Source organism: Rhamphochromis longiceps, linkage group LG14 (genome assembly GCF_057381845.1).
Source record: "Rhamphochromis longiceps isolate RC_006_pf linkage group LG14, R_longiceps_female_GT1.1, whole genome shotgun sequence".
In the NCBI taxonomy this organism is placed as follows: Eukaryota; Metazoa; Chordata; class Actinopteri; order Cichliformes; family Cichlidae; genus Rhamphochromis; species Rhamphochromis longiceps.
The window spans coordinates 13,682,773-13,707,509 of NC_140570.1; the positions used below are offsets into that span (position 1 = coordinate 13,682,773).

The 24,737-nt window shown below is 42.7% G+C and overlaps 1 protein-coding gene across 1 annotated transcript; it reads right to left on the reverse strand.

The window, feature by feature from the left end:
• Positions 1–12,813: 12,813 nt before the first annotated feature.
• Positions 12,814–15,654, reverse strand: fzd9b (frizzled class receptor 9b). The gene has a single exon (XM_085380240.1). It carries the CDS (start codon positions 15,161–15,163, stop codon positions 13,406–13,408), a length of 1,758 nt encoding a protein of 585 aa, XP_085236366.1. The 5' UTR covers positions 15,164–15,654; the 3' UTR covers positions 12,814–13,405.
• Between the last annotated feature and the right edge of the window lie 9,083 nt (positions 15,655–24,737).

The following is a 24,737-nucleotide window of genomic DNA, read 5'->3' on the forward strand; positions in this document are numbered from 1 at the left end:
GCCACTTTGTCTGTTACTCAGGCTGTTCCATCTGACTGCAAGTGAAAACAAACGGCAAGAGGGGAAATTTCACACCCTGGGCACCTCCTTAGCAGATAAATCCCCTACTCCTCTGCCCTTTCTCCCTGTCTTTGTATTTGTTTGTATTTGTTTGCATTCTCATTTTTCTGAAATCTGCTTGTGTTTTATTCAACAGGCCGTAATGCTCTTCTCGTTTCATCCTACCTGCAGATGAACCTTGGGCGGGATAGATAAAACTGTCGCAGTTGGCCGGCGGGCATCGCTTTCACTTTTAATTAAAGCTTCACACCCAAATAAATGTAGCAGAGTATCACACCCACTCATATCGCCCTGTGAAAAAAGTCCACTGGGGCCAGATGTTTGCCTTAGCGAGGATAAATATCTAAGTGGCAGCTTTCTCTGTAACGGAATCTGCTCCCTCTGTCGTTTTGTCGGATTAGCTGGGGTAAGGAAAACACGAGGATCGTGTTCCGAGCGTTTCCCAGTCGCTGGCTGCTCAGCATAAACACCAGGAGTGCTTGGCCTCCCTCATATCCGCCTCCTCAGCTCCTCCACCTCTCTCCTTGGCCCCTGGGGTTCTAGCGCGGGTTTGTTTTAGTAGTGTAGTCCCAGAAGAGTGTTTGGTTGTGTTGTGTGTCACACTGGGTGAGTGTTTGATTATGTTAAGTGTTACACAGCGCGAGTGTGCATGTGCAGAAAGGCGGGAGATGTTAATCCCTCTCTGCTTTGTCCTCTGTCTGTGCAAGACGCTTCACACTGGAACGTCGCAGGAATTCACGAAGCCGCCGCTCTGAGGGTCTCATAGTTGTGCGCAGATTAATAAGATGGCTACTTGGATATGCACAGAAAGAAAGGAGGTATCAAGAACGCCTCAGTATGCTCATGCTAATCAAAGAGACTCATTTAGCAGCCATACTTATGCCATGAAGGGCAATTCCCATTAGACTAATTCCAAGAAAAGACACAAAATCAGTACTGAATTTCTAAAACCTGGAATTGTTTTGTTTTTACCTTGTGTTTCATGTTTAGTTTTACTTTGTGCATTTGTCTTGTTCCCGCCAGCTGGATCACCTGCCTGTGTTGTGCCACAAGTTTTTAGACTGAGTCACCGTCCAGGATAGAGATGACAAACATAAGGCCCTGGGGCCAGAATCGGCCCAGCAAAGACTCCAATCCAGACCACTGGACAGTTTTGGGAAAACATGAAGGCGGGAATTCATTTTTGAACTTTTTGAAGTTTGACAGCTGCTTTTCCTGCTGATAAAGACCTCCCTCACAGGCATTTATACTACACCAAAGTAGTTTAATAATATAAAAACAAACGACATGACAAAAAAAATCATGCTTTTAATTGGCTAATACAGAAATTTTGGTTAAAAGTTCAAGTTTTAGACATACGAAACAGTCCGGGCAGTGAGCTACCAGAACCTTTTCTGTAATTGTACACATTTATCATGTAGAATAATTGAAATGTGATGGTGTAATTTCACCTCTTCATCTTATTTATTAAGATATCTCAGGGATTAAATGTGTAGTTGAACATCTTTACACTGAAAATTGATGTAATATAAGTTTGACACCCGGGGCTTAAATATAACTGGAAAATATGCTCTTTGTACAAGTGTAGCCTTTTTATCAGTTAGTTAAGCAGTTAAAATGTCAGCATGTGATTAGGGGTTTAACATTTGAATTAGGAAACTCTCTCAGCCTAACTTGTAGTAGAAGAAGCTCTTTTAGCAGAGAAGTCCTCGGGCTGCAAAAAGGATGGAAAAAGGAAACACAACAACAACACAAAAAGGCCCGGATATTGACTGAAGATAGGAGTGGAGGATGATCATGGGATCCTTTCCATGGCAAAGACCTCTTCAGATATATAATACTTAAAATCAAATGAAGAATGCGCTCACTATGTGGCAGGGTGTTTTAAAGGGAAAACAAGAAAAACCAGCCATCAGCTGCAAGAACAGAAAAAAACAGATTAGGCTCTGCAAAAACATCTAAAACAGCAGACCGGCACTGGAACTGCATTCTTTGGATATCTTAAAGAGAATGACGCATCCTCTGTAAAACACACTGGAGCCAGTGTGATGTATGGACACGCACAGCTTCCAGTGGCGCTGGGTCACTCGTGTTTATTAGTGATTTGACAGAAGACAGAAATGATGAGCTGCGATGTGTACGGAGCTTTACTTCCAGCTCGGACTCCTCCAAATGAGGGAATGTTGATTGGACTGTGCTTCAAAGTGCAGATAAATACTAGCCCAAAAGATACTCAGGAAGAAACCTGGGGTTTTTAGGCTTTAGGTAAAGAAGGAGGAACATTAAAGAAGGAGGAACAGATTCATCACAACATAACTGAGCTGAATTGCACTTGAAGACAGCAGAAGGAAAGACCTGGCAAGGCATCACAAAAAAGAAAACTCATTAGTTATTGAGATCCATAGGTTTCAGACTTCGGGCAGCCGGTTTTCATTTGACTCCCTGCAAATGGGACTGTATTAAAATACATTGTTTTGTTCAGCTCCTTGAATTCAAGCGATTGCACTCTAAGTCATCATCATATAACTGCAACCTAAATATTTTCTGTAAGTAATTTAAAGAAACAAAAGAAAAGTTTGTCCTAAGTTATCCACACACAGCTTTACTCGCGCTGGCTCTAACACATTAAAAAGTAATGCACTATAATCACATTTTTCTGTAACATAGGCAGTTTAAAGCTCCGCCTGGCTGTTGTTTTGAGATTGCCAGTCCCCCTGTGGTTCAGCTGATGCCTTGACTCGAGATTTTTGTACCTGTTTTTGCTGCTTTGGTTGACCTTTTACTGAACTGGGCTGGACTTCTGTGAGTCTGTTTTTCTGAAATTAGGCCTCACTCTTTGTTTTTGCAACCTGGCGTCGTGCACACTTTGCATCTTTATTTTCGGGTCCTCCTTTGAACTTCTGAACTTTAAAAAATAAATGTGGTGTTATGTATTAATATACACAGCTGGAATTAGTGCTCAACAAATACACACAAACCATTTATTCTTTCTATTCCAAAAGCTTAAATATTATGATCAGAAATTTGTGATTAGTAGTCTGATGGTGTGAAGTGTGTTAAGCATGTGTTAAGAAATGAAACACAGAATATCACCAGCATTATTTAATTCTGCATCTGAGGCCTCCGTGGATGATACATGTGCTGGTTTTTTTAATTAATTGCACACTTTTCTAATGAGTAAGCTTTCCTTCGCCATGTTTGGCTGTATTTTGGAAACCCAGCTGAAGCACCTGGCCCAGTTGGGTTCTGGTTTGGGGCTACAGACTGGCCCCACTAATAGGCACTTGAGCCCCCCCGCCACATCCGCCTAGTACCATGTTCCACTTAATGAGGCTCTAGCCTAGGCTGTAAACAAGCCCAGATGCAACCCCAAAACACACACAGGAAATGTCTCATGACCATAACAACACAAGGATCCTGCCAGCTCATGCATGATGGGGTGTGAACAGGAAGGCTGATCCTTGCAGGTTTTCTCCCTCTCTCCTCCACGGGCAGTTATTATCCTGAGGGAAAAGGCCGCATGTGGTACTGCTGCTGTAGCCCTTGGTCTGCATGCCAAATCCTCACCAGCCGCCAAGATCATCACAAACCGTTGCCTCACTCCGTTTCCACAGCCTACAGTTACAGTATGTACACAAACCGCAGTTTATTCAGCACTGTGTTGGACCTGGCATGGCAGCTTTAACACGCCACAATAGGAACAATGTCTTATACAACAAGGTTTTTCTTTTACTTGTAGGGGGTTCAGACCTTGACAAAAGGTCCAGTGTTGGAGTGAGTGTGGCCCCAGCTGGTTCCTTTTACTCCGCAGACTGGCTAATGTACAGTGATCAGCCTGAGTCAACAGTGCTGGCTAGAAAGGGGCTTAATTGATGATAGGAAAGTTGTTTTTTGGATAAATGTGTTTGAACTGCCCCAAAATGTCCTATTCAATAAATTCTCCTTTTATTTACAGAATACAAATAATCCCGGGCAACCTGAGCGGATACTTGCATAAAGTGCCAAACACGCAAGTTAATTAACGCACTCATTCTTGCAAACAAAGAACAGAAGCCAGGCTAGAAAACTGTTCCCATTGGTGTTATATTGAGGACTCCCCCTACACCCTTCAACTTTCCACACACACCCACAATAACAGGCACACAGCACCGCTTTAATTAGCCAATTAAGTCTGGTGGAGTAAAATCACCCCTCTGTTTGATGGGCTCCACTTACTCAAGCTAATTTTAAAGTGATAATTCAACATTTGTTATGTAGCGTCAGTTTGAGCCTTGTTCCATCCACCTGCCGGTTAGCTTAGCTTAGCATAAAGACTGGAAACAGGTGACAAAGAAAACATTTAAATCTTGCTAATTAAGATTTTACATCAAATTTATATAATCTTTTTGTAAAAAATATTTGAACAGAACCTCTCTTGAAACCGCATCTTGTTTGGATAAGTCAAACCTCACTGTTTTCCCTTCTTTCCAATCTCTTTGCTAGGTAGCGGGTGGCTAGCTTTAGCGTCATGTTTAGCAAAAAGACAGAGTGGTACTAGTCTTTCTCTTACTCTAGTCTTTCTTTTACTCTAAGAAAACAAGAAACTATTGACTTACAATTTTTTTGTGCGTGTAATTCTGTGAAATATTTGCTAATTACAAAGATAGCCAACAGTTAGCTTAGCTTTGCAAAAGACTAATGGTAAAATAGTTTCAGACTTGTGATTTTTTTATGGAAATAAAATTTATAATAGCATGTTAATGACAGAGATTTAGAGGTACTGGCTTGCAGATTTTCTTACTTGCTCACACTTGTTTCCAGTCTAACTATCAACTAAAGTGATGTGCAAAAGTCTTAGGCCACCCCTCATTGCTGTATATTTTGCTTCTAAGCAGCCAGACTTGTAGTTTTTTAAATGCTCTTGATCAATAATTCTTCAGGCTTTCTGAAGGTCTTTCAGGGTTTTTAGTTTGGGCACTGGATGCTTTCTCACCAAATTTCAGTCCACTACTTTTACCTTTTAGATGACGATTTTTATGTTTGCTTAATGCTGACCTATGAGTCATTCATTGATGAGTCAATATAAAAAGGAAACTAATTTGAACTATGAAGCAGTGTGTTGAGTCAACAGATCGCAGACAACTCAGCTAATTTAAAATTGTATTACTATACACACGATTTGGCCCCATTTTTTTTTGTTTTTTTTTGTTTTTTTTGTTGTTTAATGTAGGAAAGATGCCATAGATAACACAGGCAGATGATGCCAATAAGGGGATTCCCCATTGAGCTATTAGTGGAAAACATTTCCTATCCTCAAAAATTGATGAAACTGAATAAATGGAGGAAAAAAGAAAAAGAAGGGGTAGGCCTGAAAAACTATTTACACCAGATAAACAGTATCTGGAAGTCATGTCTTTAAGAAATGGGAAAAAATACAGGAAAGACTTGACACAGAACCTGAGAGATGCATCTGGCCCTTCAGTTGATTCACTGAAGCCTCATCAGAAATGGTCTCGGCGGAAAGCTGTCAAGAAGTTATTGTTAAGGAAGGGAAACAGGGAGAAAAGATTGACGCATACCAAATTACACAAGAACTGGACTGAAAATCAGTGACAACAGGTGTGATGGAGTGATTAATCCAAACTTAAAATTTTAGTTCAGTTTGTTGTCACGATGTATGGAGGAGGTCAAGTACAACAGTGAGTGTCTGTAGCCATTTATAAAACACAGTGGAGGCTTCTGATTTCTTGAGCTGCATTTCAGCCAGTGGTTTTGGGGATCTTGTCAAAATTGATGAAATTATGAACTCAGAAAACCACCTGGAAAGTGTCTGATTGGTAGCAGCTTTATTTCTAGACATGACAGTGCATTCCTGTCATACTTAAAGAAATTCCAAAAACGTATACTTTTAAGGCTATGATTAACATATTTACACATATTGTATTTCTTTGTGTATTTGCACATTTGAATAAATCTCTGGACCCATTTTCCTGGCAAAATCTAAAGAAATGAGTGGTGTCTCAAGGACTTTTGCTAAGCTACTAGCTAGCAGCTTATTGTTTGAATACAGATATAACGATGGTACTAGTGCTCATCTCAGTTCTGCCAAGAGAGTCAATACACTGTAGAAGGAAAATCTGGAAAATATTCAACAAAAACAGCAGGCTTGCAACTTTGCAAATAAGTAACTTTTCAGACTTTATGCTAAATCTGCAGAGGTAGCCTAGCAGTCCTCTCATCTCACTCCCTGCAAGGATGTAAATGTTTGAGATTAAGACTAACTCATTGTTTTGCATACAGTTTATTGGCCTTCTTTGTCATTGCAAAGGCTCACTGACTGAGAGCAGGCGTATGCGATTACAGACAGCATTAGAGCCATCAGTGCTGCAGTGCCAGTTTTTCAGAGCATTCATCATCTGAAAACTTCATGAATCAAAACAGTCAATATGAAATAGAACTAAGTCAAAAAAAATAGAGAGGAAAAAAAGCAGACAAGAACAAACTTCAAAACTCCAAATCAAAGCGTGTGAAATGCAACGGAGAATACCAGATCCTTACTGAGCCCGGGGCTGGGGTGGGAGGGGAGGATCAGTGGGTGGGGGTGGGGGGTGGTGTGCCTCCTTTTCTCAGAACACAGAGCCGAGGGGTGAGCCTTTGATGGCGGAGCGTGACATGAGCACATTTAGGATGGGGGTGCAGCAGCAGCAGCGCAACAGCAGACACACTTTGCCAGAAGACCGAGCTCCACATCTGAGCGGTTCTGATCCATTTTGGCACTCGCTGACAGAAAATCTGTGTCAACATTGTGACTTTCATCAACTGTCCTGCTTTGACTGACCCACTGGAGCTGTTCCACTTGTTTTGAAAAGCTAGACTCGAGAACTGAAGGCTGTTAAGTTTTCGCTTCCCGGCGTTAAGCAAGAGTGCCACAGATTCAAATGCTGAATGTAGCCCGCTGTTGTTGATCCTTTAGTTAGCGAGTCAATGGCACAAACAGTCCACAGGGGTTTAAAGATGTTCAGGAGGGCCAGAGCAGGTTTCAGGGCCGAGCTTAGACTCCCACATCCTGTCCATTTCCGCTCCCTCCCTTTAGAGTGTTTCTAAAAGCAGTCCTTGCATGGGTTTGTGTTCTTTGTTGATGCTTTTTTTCACATTTTTTCCCATCCTTTGTAACTCCTGCTCCCTCTCTTTTTCTCTGGGGAGAGACTCTTTGGTACAAGAGATTAGAGCGGGTGCTGCCTAGCAACTGAATAAAAATGGCAGCTACAAAAGGGGTGCTCTCACTCTCCAACGTCTGACCTACATAATCCCAAGCCTCTGATCGTGCAACATAACAACATGATGAAAGGCCTGCTGTGATTTAGCCCTCAAACAAATACTTGCCATGGCTGACCCCCTTGCTCAAAGAGCCATCTCGCTTACTGCAGAACACCAAAGGGTGACTTCTGAAATCTTGACGGTGCCTAATTAGAAAGGAAGAAGAGGCTGCGAACGCTATTGGAAATGAGATGAATGTATTTGAGGAGATGGCAGCAGAGTGCAAAGGAGATTAACAGTGATCACAGCAATGCTGTTGGCTTCAGAGAGCGAGAGCGAGCGGTGGAACCTCCCTCTGTTCACTGATTCATCTCTCCTTCAGCCACAGGCAGACGGAGCACAGGAATGAGTACAGAGGGATGAGAAAGCTTTACTTCTCTGTCTTCTGCTTATTGATCAAAGGACGTGAAAAAACAAAAAAATATATATTTAAAAAAAGATACAGCAAAAAGCTGGAAACTTTTTCTTCAAACTTTCACTTCCTGTAAAGTGCTCCTACTCCCATCCGTACCTCTTATGTTTTTATTTGTTCTGACCTACAGCGCTGTTTTCCCTGCACTTTTGACATCTTTAACTTAATTTGTCCCAAAGTAACTTCACAATTAGAACCATATCCTCTCGGTAATGCCACTTGCTCAAACCATCTTTTGTCTTTGGTGTCTTGAATATTTCAGATAGAGGTCCCGCTCTAGAGACCTGTGGCAAAACTGGCAGTTTTATAAACCAGGAGATCACGTACTGGTTCACTCTAGTAGAAGATCATAGGGTGAGTTAAAATACACCCTTTCAGAACAGCAACACGTTTGAGAATAATGATTGTAGCTCTCACTAATTCTATAACTCTGAACATCACAAAGAGTGGATTTTACAAAACATTGTCATTTTTTCATCCCTGGACTTGGAACAACCCGAAGGTCCAATGTGGTCGGATTGGATATTAAGCACTAGGGAAACAATGGACTTGTAGTCTTGTTGCATTTGAAATGATTGCTTCACAGACGGAGACCAGGTCTGCGATCATTCAGTTGTCCTCCTCGAAGCCACTTGGATGCATCAGGAAGATGATAAAAGATGAAGTCTGCGATCAGTTTGTGTTTGAATGGGGTCAAGTTGATAATAGCATGCAGTCTGTTTGTGATAATACAGCAGTGTGTCTGTAATAAATCACTGAAAATTGCAAATCTGATGTCTACATACATAGAAGATCCCAATAAACAGAAATTCACATGAACTACTTCAGCGTCCAACCAGAAACTTGCAGACCGGGAACAGACAATTCAGAAATCCTCCACAAATAACAACATAGTTAATGCAGGAATGGGCTTAAACAGTAGTCTTGATAACCTTGCTTTCCTATGGGAGTAAAACCAGAAAACAACCAGTTGGCAACCAGTTGAACCGAGTTTCCTATTGCAAAGAGATGAGCTGCCATTGGACAGACTAACTCCAATTGATTCCAATGTGTTGCCAGTCTCTCTTAATTTATAATTTAGATATGCTGTAGTTATCTGAGTGACTGCAGTCACTCCCGGATGGACTGTGATTGGCTGCAGAAGAGTTCTCTCCTAGAGGTTGTGGCTGTTCATTGGTTTCCAGGTGTCTGAAAGGTGCAGTCACTTCCTGTTTCTTGTGCACTCTTTAGTGTCAGTGGATGACGCTAAAGAGTGAAGTAAGGGCATTATTAATTATGATTTCAATACAACAATAGTCACCCATTTTTACTTTTTTCCTTACCGTGAGCTTTCCTCACTCACTGCTCCTTATTATATTTAACTCCTCTTATATCTCGGAGCGAGTCGACACTCCTTGTTAAGGTCCTGAAACAAAACTTTAGCTTCTTTCTGTAATTTTGCCATCTCAACAACGCCACAAACGTGTGCACCCGCTTGTAAGCCGTGCTGCAGATTGTTGCTGTGCCTGCGTGCTCTTCATTGAAGTTTTAAATGTTGATTTGAGTCCCTTTTGGACGATGTTTAATTCATAGTTCATTCTGATTTTAATTCAAAGGAACACTTCCTCTTGTTCGTGTCTCTACCCTCGTTAGATGAAGATGAAAGGATGAAGACTGAAGGTACGTGTCCTTGAGCTCACATCAAGCACAGTTACAGCTGAGACTGCGATCCACAGAGTAATAAATATCAGGTCAGTGTGATATGGATATTTAATATCTGACTTGTTAAAACTGACCAAACCTTCTAGGTAATGGATAATATTTTAAATACAAACTGACTTTCTTTCCTTTACTGAAGTGAGGCAGATGGGCCTTTTTCCCCCAGACAGCAGCACTGAAAATATTGACGTGAACTTGGACGAGCAACAGCTGGACTTTATCCTTAAAAATATCTCTCAAACAACACAGAGAGGTAACTGGAGATGGACTTTCAGTACCTGTATACAAACCTCCAACAGATGTATGTATGACACAGTAATTTTGAATGGTGAAAACACCTTTAAGCATTCCCTCTGTGCTACATTAGAGGTTCTTAAACAATAAGAAACCCTCTGCAAAACGGCTTTTCATCTCTCAGTCTGCCTGCTTTCATTAAACCGGCTGGAAAACCTCAGCCCCTCAATCTCTTCCTCTGCCACTTGACACTGAAATCCTCATTTTAGACAAAAAGTCACCATCAAACTTGCCTCAGAGGTCGCCGCGCGGGCCGTGATATCAGCATGCGCGCGCGGTCGCGTTGTGTGGTTTTTGTGCGTGTACTGGGCGTCTGATTGGAGTCCGGTTGCGAGGACTGGTGAGCTGTGTGAACTTTGGTGCTCTCTGACTGCCGCATTTTCATGGAAAGCATCTCTTTGGGGGCCTGCAGGTTTTCAATGCGCTCATTTACACATCAAAACAGCACAGGAAAGGGATAGTGCTCAAGGGGGGTGAGGGGCTGCAGAAGGGAGGGAGGGCAGGGTAATGAAGGATGCTTTATTTTCTCTTTTTACCCTCAGGGTTGGGCAGGGGTTTTAAGTCTATGAGGGAGGCGTACTGATGCCATAATGATCGCCTTTAATCAGACCCATGACCAGATGGAGGGATTTCTCCTCAGCAGACAAAAACACAGTGTCAGCAGCTAAAGCGGGATAACCGCTGAGGTGTTTTTACGCCTTTTAGTCGAAAACAAATTGTACAAATCCCGGATAAACAGAATCAATAAATACTCTGTAAAGCTCTCAGCGCACACAATGAAATTTCCCTGAGAAACCTATAAGGGAAAAGTGTTGCCTTTTCTGGGAGTAGCCTCACTCTTGGCCCAGACAAACTTGGTGCTCAGTGCGACTGACTCTGACACTATTTAACCTCCTGAGCCAGAGGAGAAGAAAAACAGTGCCGAGCCTCAGCCAAACTAAATCTTTCGAGCGAGACCGGGCTTACTTACTCCTGAAATTGGACATTACTGGAGATGGGGTGGGGTCTTCTTCAAAACAAGCCTGCTGCTGATTGGCTGGCGCTCCTCCAGCCCCGCAGACCTCAGGTGTGTGCGCGTTTGTATGCGTGTGTGAAGGCAAGGTGTTCCCGGCAGCCACATATCTGGCGCCAAAAGAACCACAGCTCAAACAAACTGTTTTTGGAATGAACCTTTCTTTCGTTCGTGCCTCTATCTGAAGCGCTGTGCTGTGTGATTCCTTTCCTCTGTGAAAGAAAAGAGCTAAAAATAGCTCTCAGTGACCTGGAAATGCAGCGATAGACTTCATACTTGTGGAAAAGAAACACATTAAAGACATCCTGTCGCTGTTGCTGGCCCCACTTTTTTATTTTAAAAAAGAGGCTTTTTATTCAGCACTACATGGAAAAATATATTTAAAAAAAGCTCAAGAGGGGCTTAACCCTCTGCAGCTCCTATCTAATCAGAGCAGCTCAGCGCAGGTGGGACAAGCTGGTTTGTGTCTCACACGGCAAGTGTTTGGCCTCTCTGGGTCATGTCACTGGAGTGTGAACCGGGGAGGAAGCACGCGCCCCCGATCAGTCGCTCGTGAACTGGAACATGTGGCCTAAAAACACCACCAGCCGAGCCTCGGGCCGCGAGGGCTCTCCAAGCAAAACAGCTCTTTTTAATAGTTAAATGTGATCCACACAGTGTCAGAGTCCAGGACTCGCAGCGCTCGCCTGCCAAAACCGTGGACAACATCTACAATGGCTGAGCAATGAAAACAAAAGAGGGGAGGATATTGGTAGTTAACCCACATCTTCTTCCAACGAAGGAAGGAATAAGTAATTTAAGTTAACTCATGCGTTGCACAAATCCACGACAACACCACCACGCCAAGTGGAAATGTGGTTAATTTACTGCAGAGACACAACTTGCCTTTGATTTTAAAAATGCTGTGCGTGTCATAACTGAACAGTGGAACAAGCTGTATTACATCCTTAATGACTCGGCTGAAATTCAAGCGGTGGAGAAAAAAAATGCAAACGACACAACTTTTAGATGTGCGGAGATGGTCAGCGAGCTCACCCCTGCTTCACCCAGCTCACATCCCGGTAACGTTCCTGGTCATCCCACTTTTACCAAACTATCACTCCCACAAGCTGCTCCTGCTGCTGCTGGTGATTGTGGTGACACAGCACACAATTACACACAAACATAATAAACTCCACCGCTGTCAAACACTAATTTCCACACAACTTGCTGTGTGTGTGTGTGTGTGTGTGTGTGTGTGTGTGTGTGTGTGTGTGTGTGTGTGTGTGTGTGTGTGTGTGTGTGGTTGCAGTTTACGTTTGCGCTTACACTGTTAAAGTCCAGTAATGTAAAAGCTATTTATTTTCACTTTTTTATGGACCGTGTGAGGAGATGGTAGCGCTCATGCACAGTTAAAATCAGGTTTATTACTGAAAAGTTAGCTGCAGAGGACCAACTTAGAGTATTTGTTCAATGAAAAATAATGCTATGCATACCTTCTCTCTGAATCAGCCAGTGATCATTTATACCTCGTGTCAGTTTCTGAGAGCACGTCGTTGCTTTAGCCAAACAAAATGCACTGCTTAGCAGAATTCCTTAATTCATATCACAAGCGCAGGCTCCAAGAGACACAAGCCGCATATAAACTCGAATATTAAGTTAATAATCCATCTACTCGATGAGCAACCACAGTTTTGGCCGCGTGCGCTAAGCTTCAATCTGTCAGTGAAACCATGCAATAAGGCTGAAATCCACTTCAGGTCTGTCCTCTCACATCAAAGTGCCGAGTGTTTGCACGGGGATCAAATAGAGCAGCGAGAGGGCAACAACAGCGATTCGGCGGAAGGATTAAAACAGCTATTAATTAAATATATTCCTCTGATGATGCAAACATTAATACTTGCCACGGTTTGTCACTCTATTCATCAGCAATTCTCTTTGAGGATTATTGTCGGGGACGCCTCTGGGATGTAGCCTGCGCTTTGGAAGACAACACACGCGGCAGCAGTCCTGCTGTAAAAAAAAAAATCCCTGAAGAAGAAAAGCTACGAAATCTATTCAAACAATCATCTGTAGCCACGAAAACTTATTAAAGGTTGCTGAAACTGTTAAACGGTCATCAAAACAACAAGAAGGCAAGAAAGTTGAGGATGAGTTCCGCAAATTTATTATCCTTCAAAAGGCCAGAACCAGAGGTCTTAGAAAAGGCACTTGATTTCCCACGACCTTTTTAATAAATGTATCTAAACAACAAATCCTGTAAGAGCCAAGGTGAACTTTAAATTAAATATATTGACAATAAATAACACATTTATACACATTTATACAGTTAATCATGCCACTTTCAGGGAGGAGAATACGCTAATATTTCCCAACATACCTCCCCTACGAGTCTCTTTTTCCCTCTCTTTGCAACACCGGGCATGTCTACTGCACAGAACACTATGAACAGGAAACATATGGATAGCAATACTGAACATTTTTCCCTTTATGCACTGAATACTGTTTATAGTTTCTCATGGTGTAGCTTCGTGTCCCTTGGCAGCAGCACAGAAGTAAGTGACAGTTCAATTCAATGCCTCATCTTCATATTAAGTCTTTTAGCAGCTCCTTACACAGGGCAAAGGTGTGTGAGTGTGTGTGTGTGCTCAATCTCAGACGTGTGTGGGGTTGTCTGAGTGCAGGTCAGTCTTGGCCATGTGCAGAACCACAGCAGGAGATTTGTAGTGGCAGTGTGTGCTGCCGCAGCTGACACCGCTGCAGGGTTTCCTACTACTAGTCCTGTCTGCCAGCTTCCTGCTGCACAGGCCCTGCCAGGTCTGCAGGGTCTTGGAGCTCCAAACCCACACCCCGCTGGTGATACCGACCACCAGCGACATGAAGATCTTCAGCATGAACACGGCCACTGTGGGCACGGACGTCTGAAGCGAGCAGTCGCTGCCGGGTCCGTTGAAAGATCCGCACTTCATCTGCAGCCCCCTCAGCTTCCAGTAGTCCATGTTGAGCCTCTCGTAGAAGTAGCAGACTATGACGCAGGTGGCCGGCACGGTGTAGAGGATGGAGTAGATGCCGATTTTCACCATGAGCTTCTCCAGCTTCTCCGTGTTGGTGCCCTCGGTTTTCATCACTTTCCGGATGTGGAAGAGCGCCACGAAGCCCGTGAGAATAAAGGAGGTGCCGATGATGAGGTAACATGACAGAGGGATCAGGACGAAGCCCGTGAGGGCGCCCGAGTCCATGCTTCCTACGTAGCACAGCCCCGTCAGCTCGTCTCCAGCCACCTTCCTCATAGTGAGGATGACGATAGTTTTGAGAGCAGGGATCCCCCAAGCAGCCATGTGGAAGTAGTTGCTGTGAGCTTCGATAGCCTCGTGGCCCCACTTCTTCCCTGCAGCCAGGAACCAGGTGAGGGTGAGGATGACCCACCAGATAGACGAGGCCATGCCAAAGTAGTAGAGGATGAGGAAGACGATGGTGCAGCCGGTGGACTCCAGCCCCTCTTGGATGATGTACAGCTCGCCGTGCTCACGGTCGCAGGCGATGTTCTCGGGCCCAGCCACTGAGCGGATGATGAAGGCCACGGAGTAGACATTGTAACACATGGAGAGGAAGATAATGGGTCGCTCTGGGTACTGGAAGCGGTGAGGCTCCAGGAGGAAGGTCAGGACGGTGAAAGCGGTGGAGACGAAGCACAGGATGGACCACACAGTCATCCAAATGAAAGCAAAGTCTTTGTCCTGCCTAGACCAGAAGACATCCACAGCAGGGGAACAGCGTGGAGCGCAAGACTGGCTCTTCTCCACAAACTGGAACTTGTCTGGGTTCTCGCAGGAACCCACGCTGCCCGGAGAGCGGTTGTTGCCCGTGCCCGGCTGCCTGGGGCGAGGGGGCACTGGAAGCATGCCCTCCCCTTTCTTCCCCTCCGTCCTGGTTTCGTTCTCCGGGGCTTCCATGCACAGAGCGTTGGGGTCATTCCTGGTAGGCAGCTTTTCGCAATTAAGTGACTCCGGCCAGGTGTAGCTGAACTTCTTCATGACGGGAGCGCACTTCTCCTTGGCCTGCTCGCACATGGGTCTGCATGCGGGGATGGAGGTGGACACTTTGTCCGTGCACATGGGGGCGAAGAGGGAGCAGAGGAAGAAGCGGAGGTGCACATGGCAGCCGTAATGCACCAGGGGGGCAAACTCTTGCAGTTTGATGGCAGCCTCCTTCTGGTCGTCGTGGGCCATGAAGTTGGGCATCCGGGTCAGGTTGTAGCCGATCCCCTGGCACATGGGGATCGTGATGAGCTCGCACTTGGCCGGTCTGCCACGCTCCAGGTCGTAGGAGCCAATCTCAAAGCTGGAACCCGAAATCACCAGCAGACACCACAAAAAAATCACCACCTTCAGCGGACAGCCGTCCATACTCATCGTTTCGGCCAAAAAGAAAAGAAAAAAAAAAGGGGTCTCTGTCTTTCAGAAGACACACGGGGTCGGGTAGAGAAGATCCCCGCTATTTCCCCATGTCGAGGGCAGGTCGAAATTCAGCCAGCTCTCCGTTAGAAAACCTCCCCAGCTGCACTCGGAGCGGCTCGCTGTTATGATTTAGTCCTGAATTAAAGCGGTTACTCCCACAGTCTGCCGAGATAAAGGTCCGTGACTAAAACGTGACAGAAACTTCGATACAAGATTGAGGAACGAAAACAAAAACAAAAATCGTAAAATCAAACGCCGGGGAGCTGTGCGTAAATCCTCAAAGTGGACCGAGCGAAGAGAAAAAGAGAGGCAGCGATCACAGCGGCTGTTTGAGCTGCTGTGAGGCTGTTTGTCGGCTCCAGCTCTTCCTCCTCCGCTTTCAGGCTCGACACTGAAGTTTGAAAGCCGCTCAGTGGGACTTCACTGAGGGAGAGACGGAGAAGAGGAGGAGGAGGGTGGGCGCTCCGTGACGCTCACATTTCAGCCCGAGCACTACACAAGGAAAATTATCAGACAGATGCTGGAGGATGGTCAAATACCTCTGACATTTCTGCCCTGAATAGTATGCCTACCCTTTCAGGCGCTTTGCCTGGAGGGTGGGGGGAAGCTGCAATGTCACGACGAATATAGTCGTTTGCACACTCGAGTAAAAAACAAAATTATCGATGTGACAGAAAAGCTGCTGCACTTATTTGGCAACTTTTCAAAACACGACGTAGGGCAGCAGTTAAAAAAGGCAAAAAATCTCACTCAGGAACAGCTATAATAATAAAAACTTACATGCAGTAATGAGGATACCATGGATTTCTTTTTCTTTTTTTTACAGCAGGCTATTCTACATGTTTGCAGTGTGAAAATACATAAAAGGTATTCATGCATTTGGTCATTCATTAGTAATGTGCCAAGTAAACCTGCAGAGGCCCCCTTACCTGGGACTAGAAGTGCTGCTGTGTTGCCCAGCTTGTAGAATAATTAAATGCAGCATTTAACACATTTAATATAACAGGAAAGTGGGTCACAGAGCAGATAGTTCTGTGCCATTCTGCAAATTTTGGTGTTGATCGATACCAAATTAATACAGGGTCAATATTTCGCAGACCAGTATCGATACGTTTTACTTATAGAGGCAGCTTATGTAGGGGAAGAGCAGTGCGTCATGACGTATGAGATCAATTTGAAAATTCTGATCATATTTTAATAATCACCAAATCACACCTTTCAGCTTTTCATGTATTTTGAAACCTTTTTGTAGACCCTGAATGTAAACACAAAAAAGTTAAGACATTTTTCATAGCGCATGTTTGGGGTATATTTTTTCACTCCCAAAAATATAATTAACTCAACAAAAATCATTGGCCTAAATACTGAGGATCAGATGGTATGATACTAGTGATATCTGGATAGATCCGCCCAGCTTTAGTACCAGGTTTAGACAAAGGAAGCTTCAGGATTTGGTAAAAGCTAAGGTCTGTCTTTTCTAGAAGTATCACATTTACAGCAGATACTTTCAAGCAGTTGGTTAGTATTAAATATTAGTTACAAACTAGCATTCCAATGAGGACGTGAAGTCATATAAAATGCAGACCATACAGTCGGATATGAAAACAAGGGGAGCTGGAATGGTGGTTATGTGTTAATAAGTAATTTTGAGGACTCCATAAAAATGACATATGTGAGGCAGGAACGTTCCCCCTCTGGATCCCTAATAAGGAACCTGCTACTACTGCTCCTTAGAGTTTATTTTTCTCCAGCGGAGTTGTAGAAAATAACCTGCTCCTATGGTAAAGTGATAGTCCCAGTGGCGTTTCACTGTTGCTGACTCACAAATTACTCTGTCACCATTTCTGCTAATGTGTTCATGCAATATAATGTGAAACTTTATTAAGCTCTGCGGGCCAGTTTCTATAAAAGCAAAGCAGTTCTGCAGCTGTTTTTTTTCTTTCCTTTTTCTTGCTGCCTTGCTAAAAGATGCTTCAGAAGAGGCAGGTGCTTGTATGCAGACCAGTTGAAGGATCTACAAACACAAGACCCATGCATACCCAGAATACATAAACAGGATGATTTCACGGGCATGATGAGACGAGACAAAGCGGTGCACAGAATCAGGCATAACAGGCAATAAACAAATGCAGTGGTGGTCGTGCAGAGCAGGCTATTGTTTCCATCTAGTGGCTGATTGGGAAGAGCCTGCAGCTCCACAGCTGTCGCTCTGAGCATTTGATCTTTTCTCAAACAGGGCTGGAACTCAAGGATTTTGGCCCCTCGCCCTGCGGGACTGAATGGGTTGTCAACTGCATACTGTCTCTATTAGCCCCTGTATTAAAAGTCTGTCTGCTGCAGCGAGATGCGTTCATGCCTCGTCCTGCCCCTTTCTGAAGGGTTAACATTCAGGGCACTGCACAGCAGGTTAAATACATTGAAAAATTAGAAAGATGCCGTGGAAGTTCATGGAGCGTTCTTATTTGCTTCAATAGAGCTGATAAGAGTTATATGAAATACCACTCCCATATCTAATGTTAAATAAAGGGTTACCAGCAGCAGCAGCAGCTGGTAGCTAAGCAGCATGATAAAATAAAAAACTTTTTTTTGCTTGAGTTATATTTATGTATTTATTTATTTTATTTAGGACAGTGCATGTTAATGAACATAAATATAAAAAAAAAATTACATGAATGTAAACATACCAGATTATAGCCAAGGGCTATAAAACTGAAAAGCAAACCACGCTTGGTTAGGCCAAAACAAAATCTGCAGCTGCTAGCTTTGCTTAAAACTCATATGTGCAGCTCGATTTCAGTAGTTAAAATGTTTTAAAATCATAACCAAGAGGCAAACTTATAGGCTGAAAAATGAAGACAACCCAGAAGCACCAAAAAAAATGCCATTTATTCAAAATGTGTGCAGTGCAACCCTTACAGTTTACTAATGCAGGACCCTCTCATATGAACATGGTTACTTCCAGCCATCGTTTACAAGCTGAGCTTTAGCCACTACAGGTCAGACGGATATAATCTTTGATGTAAACAATAAACCAGAATGTCAGTGAGTTAGCAGCTCATCCAGCCCACGATCCTTCACAGTTCACCTGCCACGGGCTACAAATGAAAATTAGCTCGTGGGTCTAAATCTGGCATTGTTTACACGGTGTATTAAAGTGCTCATGTGAATTAATATGCATCGTCCCTTTCTGATAAACATAAATATAAACACAAGGTACTGTATTTCATGAGATGCAGGAAGAAAGTGATAAGTTTTCTTGTCATCGGGTGGCTGTATTGCACAGAATAATTAGACTTAAACTCCTTTGAGAAGTTGAGGAGACACAAAAAAATTCATATCTAAGACAGAATAACCTAATTTACTACCAAATCAAAGTGTCTGAGTTCAAGCGTATTTAGGAATATTTATATTATTATATATTTCCACAGTGGCCATAAATCATCTGCTATAATTAACTTTAACCTGTAGTTTTTCAACTCTTGATGATCTGGTTTCTTATTATAATACCAAACATCAAAACCTTCTTAATACATTCGCTCCACTCAAACGCAGATCTGTCTCCTTTTCTCAGCACCTTGGTTTACATCCACCTTGCGCCTTCTCAAAGCTAAGGGGCGCCAACTGGAATGCCTCTTTAAGAAAACTGGACTAACCATACACAAAGAAATGTATAATAATCACATTTTGTTTTACAAGAACTGTATTGCCTCAGCCAAATCTGCATAATATTCTTGTTTAATCTGTTCTAGTGCATGTAAAGTTTCTTTTCTTGTTTAACAACATTACTTGGCCTCTGGACTCTTTTCCTTCTCATATGTATGTGCTGGCTTTTGTAACTCTCTCATGTCCTTCTTCACAATCAAAATTTCTAATATTCACCAGAAACCTAATTCTGCAGGAGGTGAAGTCTTTGAAGCTGACTTCCTGCTCCACTCTTTGTTTACCATTTGTCATTTTCGAGTTTCACTCTCCCCTCAGTATCTGATGTATCAATAATGGTTCAAAAGTCTAAATTAAAGCCTATCTTACCTCACTGGTCCCCCTTATTACCACCATTAGTCACTCTTCCCTCAGTACTGACGTTATTGAGAACTACTTCCGTTACTCACATTGTTAAAAACCTGGTACAGATCTCCATAATTTCAGTAACCTTTGACCACAGCACAGAAACAGCATTATTAAAAATCACCAGCTGATGGCAGCTGATGCTGGTTCTCTCACCATCCTCATCCTTCTTGATCTGAGCTATCCTTCTGAAAAAACTTGCATCCATCGGTATTAATCATAACTCCCTTGCCTGGTTCACCTCATATCTCTTGGATCACACTCAGTTCATTTTCTGTTTCTGCTGGTGTGCCCCAGGGTTCAGTATTGGGGCCTCTTTTATTCATTATTTACATGCTTCCACTCAGTCACATATTTCGGAAATACAATATTAATTTTCACCGTTATGTGGATGACACTCACTTGTATATTTCTTCCAAACCCAATTTCACCCTTCCACCCATCTCCCCTTGTGACTGTCTCATGGAGGTTAAATAATGGTTCTCCTTCAATTTTCTCAAACTCAATATTAATAAAACTGAAGTTCTTGCACAGATTTCACTCCAACCGCATCCCACGCATTTTCCATTAATATTGACAAACCCATCTTTCCCTCCCCTCAGGCTAAGATTTTGAGTGTCATCCTCAACATTTCTTTATCATTTCAGTCTCTTATTAATCACATCACCTGATCCGCCTACTTCCACTTATGCATTACCAATTCCTCACCCCCCATGCTGTAACTATACTTCTCACTTCTAGGATTGATTATTGTAATTCTCTTCTCTTTGGTCTCCTAACAAGTCCCTTTACAAACTCCTCCAGAATTCTGCAGCCTGGATCATAACTCGCACCCCTTTTCTTCAGCGGCTTCACTGGCTACCCGTAGATTCTAAAATCACTTTCAGAATCTTGTTTCTCACTTCCAAATGCATCCATAACCTTGCCCCTCCCTACTTGTGTTATTTACTCCACATTACTACTCCCTCTCGTTCCAGGTCACCTTATTGTTCCCTCTGCCCATCTCACAACTATAGAGAATTCACTTTCTCCTGATATCAGAAATACTTGCTCTATTCCCTTATTCAAGTCAAAACTCAAAACCCATCTTTTAAAACATGGACTCTAATTGTTTTCTAATGCTGTTTTTAAAAAAAATAATTTTTTCTGTGATCCTGGCTTTTAGAAAGGTGCCAACAAATAAAATGTATTATTATATCATTATTATTAAAAATAAAGAATATTTATGTATAATATATGAGAATCAGCATGTCATTGCACTGACCGTATTACTGATATCAGCATAATGGTTGATAAGCAGGCCCAAATCACACCTTCATAAACCAGGAGGACCACTTACTCCATCATCACCACCAGTAAGATGATGTTCATCACCATCTGCATGTAGCAACAAGTATGGTGATTTTAATCCAATAATAATACTGTTCAGTACATCAGGAGCGAAGATTAGATGAATCTGTAAGTAGAGTGCGTTAAAGTCACGCTTTAAAAATGGAAATGTTGCCATAAAAAACACAAATGTGATCTTGAGCAGAATTTGAATGAAGACCTTTAAGGTGAACACTTGTGTGCAAGTTTCAGTAAAATTGGAGCAAACTCCAAAACGAGCTTCGATTTTTGTGAACCTCTCTATGTCATGAACTCATCGGTCCTTCAAGCTGGATAAGCTAAAAATAACTTTAGTAGGCTTAACTTTACTAACTCAGTTTTGGTGAGTCGTATTTTATAAGTATCCTGGACTACTCGGACTAATACCAATACCAATACAGATACTTAAATACACAAACTATAACCCCCGTCCCCCGAATCATAGCTGTTATACTTTTAAAACGTTTCTCTTTATCCAGCTTTAGAGCTGAAGTACTGCTTCTGTTTTTTCCTGTCTCATGCCTGCTAAGGGAGTGACTTCAGGCCTCTCTGAACAGTAAAGCAAATTTTCCCCAGTTTCAAACTATTTCTTTAAGATAACTGCAAAGCCTGATATTTTCATCTTGTCCAGTGAAGTGTGAAAATCAAACACTGCACTTTGTAGTATCAGACGTATTTTACCTTTGCTTTATGAAAGGAAATTTACTCCTGTGCTTCTATTTGACAAATCGGGCTAGAAGACGGTTTTATCAGATCTGGCTTCAGGTAGGAAAAAAAGGCTCCGACTTTAAATTAAGCCTGATCGAGCAGGGGAGGAAATGCATTCCAGACTCCGAGATGATATCTTATTGTACGTCAGCACCCAGACCTCGGTGTATCAAAAAGAGAAGCTTTGACTGAAGTTCCATTACCACTCTCCACTTTAACGTTTTTTAAGTTCACACTTCAAAGACAGTGGGTCATCGGAGAGGGCCAGACTGAAGGCTGAGTATGCCCCCTGAAGGCTTCAGTTTATTGTTGGAGAGATTTCTCTCTGTAAGCTGAGCAACACATATCAGGATGCATTAGCAGGTCTATGCAAGGCACAAGGCCTCTCACGGTGGGAGCGCTGGTGGATCACGGTTAGAGTGGAGCAGTAGCCTGGATGATAGTTACTTGGCCCTCAGTCTGCATCAATCAGGATTGACCTTTTTAAAACAAATAAGGAGTCGTTCAACATTTTGAATGAGACGATTCATGATGCTCTCATGTATAACTTAGTTTAGCAAATGCAAACTAGATGTAAGATATCAAACAAATGCGAGCATTGCTGTAGGGAGTTTTAGAGGAGCTGTTAGGTGGATTTTTGATTCATATCGGTTGTTTGTCTGAAATAACCCACATAAGGGTTCCTGAAGTAAAGTGAAAGCTCTTTCAGAGACTGAAAAACTCAAGCTTTTAAGTTTGGGTTCATTCCCTGGTTAGAGCCAGACAAAAGAATAGCAACTGCTTGGTATGGTCCCCTCACATAAGTAATTAAGTAAGTAAAATAAAAAAACACCTTTCAAGACAAGGATCACAAAGTGTTTCATAACAAAAAACAGAGAATAACAAAAGTTAACTAAATGCAAGTTACATAGAAAGCAGTACGCACTACATTGACTGTTGGTTTGAGCATGAAATAGCCCAAAACTTGTGTTGTGCTCTACCCATAATGTCTTTTTTTGTTGCACCTTTTCACAGCTTTAGTGGCCAGTCCAGGCTGTCCTAAAAACTTCTGTTAAGTCTTCAGTTAATCCAAAATACTGCAGCAAGAGTTCTGACAGGGACTAGAAATAGAGAGCATATTTCTCCCATACGTTGGCTTCCCTTCATTGGCTGCCTGTTAAATCCAGAATAAAATTTGTATTCCACTTTGTATTTGGGAGACAGACACTATGTCTACTTTTAAGATTGCAATCAAAACTTTCCTTTTTGATAAAGCACATATTTAGGGCTCGATCACATGACCCTGAATCCTCCCTTAGTTACGCTGCAATACTCCTAGGCTGCTGGGGTCTTTCCATGACACACTGCTTCTTGTTCACACACCTTTTTCACTCCACTCTATGTGTTTATACACCGATCTCTGTTCAGTCATCTCTGGTTCTCTTCCACAGTGTTTCTTTTGTCATGTTTCCCACCCCTCACCCCCACGTCGCAGCAGATGGCTGCAGGTTTTTTCCTATTAAAAGAGAGTTTTTCCTTCCCACTGTCGCCAAGTGCTTGCTCTGATTGTTGGGGTTTTCGCTATTTTATTATTGTCTTTATCTTACCATATAAAGTGCCTTCAGGCAAATGAGTATTTACCTGTCAGATCACCAGTTGTCTGTTAATTTTCCATGGTGAAAACCAGAAACCTCCAGCAACCACTCGCTAACCTGTCAGGTGAGGACTAACAGGTGAGAAATTTCCTCAGAAAGTCCTCGTAACATCTTGTCCACGTAACATCTTGAACACACGGCCTTTGGGTTGGTTTCTAGGCATGTTAGTTTTGGATTTTCTGCTTTAACCAAGGTGCTATCCTAACCGACCATATTTGTAGGCTTTATGCTAGGCTAAGCTAGCTAGCTCAAGCTCTGTGTTTAACACAGAAAAATCCAGAAACTGATATTAATCTTCTCATTAAGAAAGTGCATTTCCTAAACTGCCTATTTGGAATGAACCACATCTTTAAATAAAACAATGCTGCAGCTAGCCTGTCTTTCAAAAGGCTGATTAATGGTTTCTGTGACTGTGTGGTCATTTACTATTATATCTCAGGACATCACTGAGCCAGAAATAGCTGCTTGGTGAACGGATGTCGCTTTATTTTTACTACAGAGTGCTATTAATCTTCTCAGCTAACTCCTGGCACAAATAAGCTGAGTGTGATGCAACTTACTGGGTTAATTTGCAAATTAACAAATGGGTCCTCTGAGTTTGGCTGTTGCACCTCCTTGGTATTCCTGCTGCGACTTGCATAAAGAATAAATGGCACTGTGCCGCTGATTAGCTTTGGAGCCACACGGTCTGACCACACTCCTGCTGTGTGTCCCGGGCCCTACAATAGGATACTATTGTGCTTTCTTTGTATGTTTTTATTTCTTTTAATCATGTTATTCCTTCCTGACCTGAACAGAAGACTGGAATAGAGTCGGAATGTGTGCAATTGAGTATTTTGATTTGGGCATTTTCTGGCTTGCGGCTGATTTGTTTTAAGAAGGTCAATGCTATTTACTTTGCTATTTGGTGGAAATGGGTATACGCTATTTATACCCCCCTTTGCCTGCTCATAATACTGCCGTATGTCAAGTCTCTGTATGTCTTTGTAATAACAAGCCTCCACAAAGAACCCCCATCTTTTATTTCACGCATTCATCAGGCGATCCGCTGGAGTGTGGGCCTTGTAATTACTACTTCTCACTTATTGGTTATCATATATCAGGCACAAAGCTATAAACAACCTGTGGAGAACAATGGGAGAGCCTTGCCAAAGCCCAGCATGACATTACTATCCCAGAGACACGGGCTGTCTGAGATTGTTATGGGTGTAATAAGAGGCACTTCACATGTAAAGCAATACATCTGGATGAGTGCGCTGCCTTTGACAGGGAGTATAATGGCAAATTGTTAAGGCTCGGATCGTCTAATTACCTCTTTGTTCACGTTGTGTAGCACTAATCTGAAATTTATGCAGTGTTGAAGGGTAAAGAAAAAACATGCGGAGCAAAAGTCAGCATCAGCTGGGGCCGTCTTGTTTTGCAATCACGACTGCAGGATTTTGACGTCCACATTCGCCTCTTTTTGAACGCTCCTTTTGAAACAATCATTTGCTGTAATGAGAGGACAGCGTGCACAAAGTGTCTCAGTTTCACTGTTATGCAATTTTATGTAGTGCTATTAGGTGACTGAGTGAATGGGCCTGATTCTTCACCTCAGTCCATCTGCGTTCCTCATCCTGTTTTGAAATGAGATAATGTTCTTCACAGCCTGCGGCAGGTAGCATGAATGACGCCGCTGCCATATCCTCTGAATGTCAGCATTACTGGAATTAAACGAGCAGATAACTGAGCTGCTAAACAATCAAAATGTTGTG

What these genes read in the sequence shown, in the direction of transcription:
- fzd9b (XM_085380240.1), bottom strand. Translation starts at nt 15,163, where the DNA reads ATGAGTATGGACGGCTGTCCGCTGAAGGTGGTGATTTTTTTGTGGTGT.